This window comes from Marmota flaviventris, chromosome 5 (assembly GCF_047511675.1).
Source record: "Marmota flaviventris isolate mMarFla1 chromosome 5, mMarFla1.hap1, whole genome shotgun sequence".
NCBI lineage: Eukaryota > Metazoa > Chordata > Mammalia > Rodentia > Sciuridae > Marmota > Marmota flaviventris.
In genome coordinates, this window is record NC_092502.1 from 163,590,263 (window position 1) to 163,596,889 (window position 6,627).

General features: G+C 61.9%; 1 protein-coding gene across 2 annotated transcripts in view; it reads left to right on the forward strand.

Annotated features, from left to right (window-relative positions):
• Lpcat1 (lysophosphatidylcholine acyltransferase 1) overlaps positions 1-5,229 on the forward strand; it is a 46,498-nt gene extending 41,269 nt beyond the window's left edge. For both annotated transcript variants that reach the window (XM_034636568.2, XM_027943936.2), the window contains exons 12-14: positions 57-155; positions 2,020-2,161; positions 3,536-5,229. In XM_034636568.2, coding sequence (XP_034492459.2) covers positions 57-155; positions 2,020-2,161; positions 3,536-3,720 — 426 coding nt within the window. In that variant the 3' untranslated portion in view covers positions 3,721-5,229. The remainder of the gene's footprint in view (positions 1-56; positions 156-2,019; positions 2,162-3,535) is intronic.
• The last annotated feature ends 1,398 nt before the right edge of the window (positions 5,230-6,627 follow it).

Sequence of the window (6,627 nt, forward strand, 5' to 3'; positions counted from 1 at the left end):
GCTGACTGGCTGCCCACTGGGGCGAGCAAGCCCCTGAGGGCGTGTCTCTTTTGCAGAGCGGAGACGGCCTGGTGGACCTGCGGGAGTACGTGGTCGCCCTGTCAGTGGTGTGCCGGCCATCCCAGACTCTAGACACCCTCCAGCTGGCATTTAAGGCAAGTGGGGTCCCACGTCAACAATTCATGGGGACAGTCAGGCGCCACATCAGACCTGAGACACGGTCTTACCGCCCCTCGCCAGTGGCAGCTCTGAAGTCTGCTTCACTACTGCCCTTGCAGACATCTTTAGAGCGGGAGGGCATGCCCAGTGCCCTGGGCAGGGCCCACACAGCCCCCATCAGCTCAGCCCACTCACTGAGTCCCCCAGCCAAGCCAGTTCCTGCTGGGCCTGGACCTCCTCCCACCCACCTGCAGGCCTGGGCCCCTCGGGGCTTACCTCGCCAGCCCTGTTACCTGGGGTAGAGCTGGGCCAGCTTTGCCCGTCTAGAGACAGGGTCCTGTTAGAGACGCCCATAGGAGCAGCTCGCATTAGTCAGACGTCAGAACCTGAAGCCTGAGTCAGGAGCCACTTGTCTTGCTGCTTGGAGAACCCCCCTTGTCCCTCTGACTGCACACCCTCCACAGCCAGGCTGGGAAATGCCTTCACGTGCCAGGGTGGCTTATGTGGGTCACACTGGGGAACTGACAGGGTGATGTCAACATCTGGCCCCAGCGGGCCTGGGCAGGCCACTTCTGAGGCCTCTGGCCTGCATCCAGGCCACATCCTGTTCTGACAGCCTGGCCCATCTCGGGCTCGTAATGGGTGACAGCAGGTGGGAGGGGGCACTCTGCAGGGCCTGAGCTCATCCTCGGGCTGGCACTGTGGAGGCCCACCGTGGGTGGGCAGGTAACTGCCCTGGAGAGGACGGTGTCTCCACAAGTCTCTCAGGGCCCTCGCCTCTGGGTGGCAGCACACGCCACCCTGCCTTGGCCGCCTGGCGCTGGGAAGTCACCTCTCACGTGCTGCCTGGCAGAGTGCAGAGGCCACTGCCACACCTGCCCGGCCCACCTGCTGCCACGCCTGCTCACCCTGACTGCTGCTGGCGCCACGTCGGGCTCTCGTGCCCCTGCTCTCTGCACCAGCACAGGCCACCACCTCCTAATGCCACGCCCTGTCCCTCCTGCTGGCCCCGACGTCTCCCAGCCCTGGTCACATGCAGGCAGCCTGGTGACACGGGCCTACATGGGATGCTCTGTGACAGGACCGGGTGACACAGCCGTGGCACCTTGACAGGTTCCCCATGTCATGGCTCAGGGCTGCCAACAGCTCTGAGGACGCAGGGCACACACACGAGAGCGTCCCAGAAGTGGGGCTTTCGGGCGATGCCTACACCCTGGGCCCCCTGTCTGCTCCGTGCCCGAGGGAGCCCTGACGCCTGCGGAAGCCCCCGGAACCTCCGGAGGAGGAGAGGGAAGCCCAGCAGTCCGCCGGCCTGGCTGCCGCCCTGCCCTGCTGCCCAGCCTGTAGATAACCATCTGAATGTAGAAACACCAGCACTCAGTCCAAGTTTCAGCCTGGGCACTCCAGACAGCCCGTCCAGGCCCATGGGCCTCCACTGGGCCGCAGTTCACGCTGTGGCCAGTAGGTGGGGCCAGAGGCACGCTGCTCTGCCAGAGCCCGGCCTGCGCTCCTCTGCTCTGGCCTTCTGTGGACTCGGCATGGCGCTCGACCCCAAGCCTGGATTCTCAGGGCCAGTGGTGCTGTGGGGAGTTCTGGGCCCGGCTCTGCTCTCTCCCCTGTGCCCCTTGCTTGTCAGTCTGCTGGTCAGTTGTAGCCAGGCATCGGCAGCCTCCTTGTCTCAGGCCGAGGGGCACCAGGTCCTAGAAGGTAGAAGTCAGGGGCCTGGGCACAGCCCTGCCTGGGGCCCAGCATTTCTGAGAAGGTGGGGTCATGGCTGCTGAGGGCTGGGACATCTGTGGACGGGTGCACCAGGCCTAGCCAGGAGAGGGAGCCTCAGTGACGCCCCGCTGTTCCCTGTAGATGTACGGGTCACCTGAGGACGGCGGTGTAACTGAGGGTGACCTGTCCTGCATCCTGAAGACTGCCCTGGGTGTGGCAGAGCTTACTGTCACCGACCTGTTCCAGGCCATCGACGAGAAGGGGAAGGGGACAGTCACATTTGGTGAGTGGAGGAGGGGTCACCTGCCCCAGCAGCAGTCACGTGGCAAAGGCTCTGGCCCAAGAGTGCTGGGAGGGTGAGCCCGGGAGACCTGGGGACAGGACCAGAGCCCCTGTCCCTTCCACGCACCAGCCTGTCCTGTCCTCTCATGTGGCCCCGCGGCGCCTCAGAGGCACAAGACACAGAGCCAAGCTCTGCCTGCTTCGAAAGTTCAGAGTCCACAGAGGTTGCAGGGTCTCCCCTCCTGGGGACACTGTAGCTACGTCCCCAGCAGCCACAGCCCTGGATCTCAGTCCACCTGGGCCAGGAGTAGTCTGTCAGGAAAGATGGAGCCTGGGGTTGGGCGCAGAACTGTTGCAGGTGTGCTGGGCACAGCGGTTCTCCCCTAGAGGACACCTTTGGGGCATCTGAGCAGGTGTCCTGGGTCCAGCACGGCTCCACTGGCAGGCCGGACACTGAGAAATGGCCAGGCTGATATTCACATCGCAGTGTGGAATCAGCAAACCAACCCCGAGGTGCCTCCTCCCTTGTGGAGGGAGTGACACACATCGCATCCTTTTGGGACACTCGTGCGTGGGTTTGGCGCTCCTGCCTGTGACCCTGCGGTGCCAAGGTCCTCACCATGGTCTTCTGAATCTTCACTCTCTCAACCTCTAAAATGGGTGCAGCAGTCTGTCCTCAAAGAATTGCCTTAAAGCAAATGAGAAATCCCATGCTCCAGCACACCACACCCACCTCTGAGGGTCCAGGACGGAGCGCAGTGGGGACAGGAGGAGCCACGGCCTCAGGCGGCCCAGAACTAAGTGACGGCAGGGATCCCCAGGGACAGGTCCACAGGGCAGGGTCACACAGAGCACCCTGGTCACCTCCAAGTCAGCGTGTGTTTTACTGAAGAAGCAGGACAGACATTCGCTGCGGGAGGCCGTGGAGATCTCGAAACGGCCAGTGTTCATGTCTTCTTTGGGGATGCTTTAAAAATTATGTCCAAAGTCAGACCCCAAGCGTGTGAGCGTGAAAGTAGGTGCCAGTGTGTGTCTGTGTGCCTGCCTGTGTCGGTGGGAACGATGCCAGGGTCTACGAGGAGGGCCCTCGCTCTCGCCAGGTCCCAGTGCCAAAGCGTGTGCAGTTGGCGGCACCACCTCCAGGTGCTGCCCAGACACAGCCTCAGCCCAGAGTCCACTTCGCAGGTGCTGAGGACGGGGCATTTCTGTTGGGCTCAAAGTCACCAGTTTTCCCTAGAGGGTCCCCTCCCCCAGCATCTGCTTCCCTGCTGCCCTCCCCAGGGGACAGGGGATGCCACGTGAGCACAGGGGAGAGCCAGGGGCCAGGGGTCTGCTGCCCGAAGTCCGGTAACTGAGGTGCCTCTGCTTCTTGCAGCCGACTTCACCAGGTTTGTGGACTCGCACCCCGACTTCGCAGAGGAGTATCTGTACCCCGACCAGACGCGACACACGCACTGCACACAGACCCCGCCCGGGCCAACCCCCAACGGCTTCTGTGCCGACTTCAGCCCTGACAGCTCGGGCTTCGGGAGGGAGCCTTGTTGCAAGAAACTGGACTAGGACAGAGGACCCGGAGGCCGTGGCTCCCTGCCACCCTCGCCTCCCGTGGCCCGGGACACCTGGGTGCACTCTCCTCTCGTACCCTGAGCGTTCGCGCTGCACGCCCAGGCCCCGGGGACTTGGGGTTGTTGCTCTGTCCCCTTGTGAGCAGCCTTGGAGGGAGCTGCGTGGGGCGAGCTGGGGGCGGCAGGTGGCCTCACCTAGAGCACCAGGCCCTCTGCGTGTCCCCTTCTCTGCGCATGGCACATTCGGGGCGGCCACGCTGCTCACACTGGTGGAGTGGCCCACGCGTGGTCCCAGACCTCTGCCCGCCTTGCGGGTTGCAGCTGGCAGTGCTGTCACCGACACACGGTCCACTGTGTGGGAGCTCCTGGTCTTTTATAAACTTCATTTAGGTACTTTGGAACACATCCAGCATTTTTTTAAAAAAGAGAAAATTGTTTTTCTACTTCATTTTTCTTGTTGGGTCAGAGCATATTTGTTTACCAGCCCTTTTTTGATAGACGGAGGCCAACTCGCACCTCGATGACATTTCTAGCAACCTCTCCCAGGAAAGCCCCTCGGGCCTGTGGGGAGGCTTGGCCACCGGCGTCCGGCCCCAGGACACCTCTTCTGCTTTCCTTAATCCTTTTAAAATCCCCTTTTTTTATAAACGTTACCAGTTTGGTGTTTCTGTTTGAATATAGTGAGATCCATTTCATCAGAGCATGACCTCTGGTCACGGCCGCGCTCACTGCAAATGAACCAGGCAGAAGGGGAGCCGGAGCGGTCAGTTCATCTCGAGTCCCCCCTCTCCTCCTCGAGCAGCTGACACTCCAGGCCTGGCAGGGAGGTCCCCTGACCCTGGCCTCTCCCCCTTTGCTTGGTTTCTGTGGTGACTTGGGGCACCGCAGAGCCCCCGAGTGTGGCTGACCCGCCGTGGCAGGGCTGTAGGCTCCACAAAGTCTCCTCCATCCTGGTCAGGCCCAGGCAGATGCCCTTCCTCGGAGCACATGGCGGCCACGGCGTCTCTCTGAGCCGGCTCTGGGTCTGTTTGGAATTTGTGCTTTTTTTCCTGAGACGAATTGGGTTTCCCATCTGGGGCACTGCACAGGGAGTGACCACCAGGCCAGAGTCCCGGGTGGCTCGGGCAGCACTGAGTGGGCAGTGCCATCAGCAAGGCCCACCCAGGCTCCTGGCTCCTTGGAGGGGATTCAGAGGCGGCCTTGGTGCCCAGCCGGCCACTCACAGTGACAGGTAAAGGTTCATTTTTAGAAGAGAAAAGCCTAGAAATGGCTCATGAAGGAGGTAATAAACTAAGATATTCCAAGGGAGGGCCGCGCCCTGCCCTGCCGTCTGAAGATGAAGGGTTTTCAGGAGAAAATCTCTGAGACAGACTCGGAATGGATGTTTGTTCCTCCCGATTCTCTTCCCTCGCGTGGCGACCTGCAGTCTGCGGCCTCGCCCCGCGGAGCCACCACGTGAAGCACGTGGTTTTCTGTGGAATAAAGCCGTACGTAGATACTTGAAGGCGTGTGGTGTGGTGTGTCCTGTTTTTTGGAAGGGTGACAGCAGACATTTCCTAGAACCAGCCAAGATGCAGTTCCTCTCCATCGCTAGCAGGTCTGGAAAGCGCCGTGACTGAATGCTGTAGAAAAGGCTTTCTTGGAGCAAAGGGGTGCTCCGTCCGGCTGGATTGTGCCGGGGACAGAACCAGGAGGGCGCGACACTGAGCCCCACCCAGCGCTTGTCATTTGCTGTCCTGGCTGGAAGCCAGACCACCCCCAGGTTCGTGCAGCTGAGCTTGGCTTGTGGGGAGGGGCAGAGCGAGCCCACCACAGCCCCCGCTGGCCGCCCAAGCTGGCTCCAGTGCCCTCTCCCCCGGCTTGAGTCACACCTGCAAGTGACTTCTCCCAGAAGGCCGGTCCACTTCTGGGTGACGTGGATTCTGTGCAGGCACAAACCCATCTGTGGACCTTCCATGGGGAAACTGAGTCACAAGGTCACCGTCCCACGCCTGTTGCTGTGTGAAATGACAGCGTGCTGCCCACTGACGTGCGTGCCTACCACAGCTCGGGCACTCACCCGGCCACGCGAGCGCGAGCCGCGGCCACCACCATCCTGGTAGTCACAAGATCTGACCGGTGTGCACAGCCCCCTCCTCACGCCTAGTCTCTTCCTCTTAGCCCTGAGCAGGTGGGTCTTTGCCCTCCTACCCATTGTCACAGCCTCGGTCATGAGAGACCAAGGAGGACCCCAGGGCCTCGGGGCCCAAACTGCAGCAGCCCCATCTCCCCCTCACCAGCTGCCGTCTGATCGCGCAGCACCTGTCTTGCCCCTGGTTCCGGAGGGGGCAGCCCCCGTTGCTGATGGCCACCTACACTGCAGTAGATCAGCTGTGGTCCGAGTGGAGGCGTCCCACCCTGGGAACCGACCTTCAAGCAGAGAAGCCTGTGTGGAGGGCCCATTACCCACGGGGCACAGGGGGTGTGCTGCGTAACAAGTGTGGCCACTGGGATTGGGGTCAGCAGTAGCTTCACTGCTGGCTCGTGCCGTCCAGGGCAGGCCGGCTGCAGCAACACCGCCCTTCACGTGTGGGTCCTGGACCAGCAGAGTGGCCTTCCCAGGTCCTGCAGCCAGATGGCAGAAGGAAGAGGGGTCGGAGCACACCCTAGATGTCGGCTCTTCCCTGTGGAGGAGCAGGTTGGTCCCACTCCTGCTTCACATGGTCACACCTGAGGCCACAGACGGGGGTATGATCCTGCGGAGAAGGGAAAAGGGACACTTAGATGGTGGCAGCCAGCCACAGTGATCACAGGACTGCCAGGGGGAGGAGCCATGCCTAGCTGCTCCCAGCACGACTCACTGGACGCGAGAGAACACCTCCTGCTGGGACGGCGACGGGTGTAGGTGGCCCCTCAGCCAGCA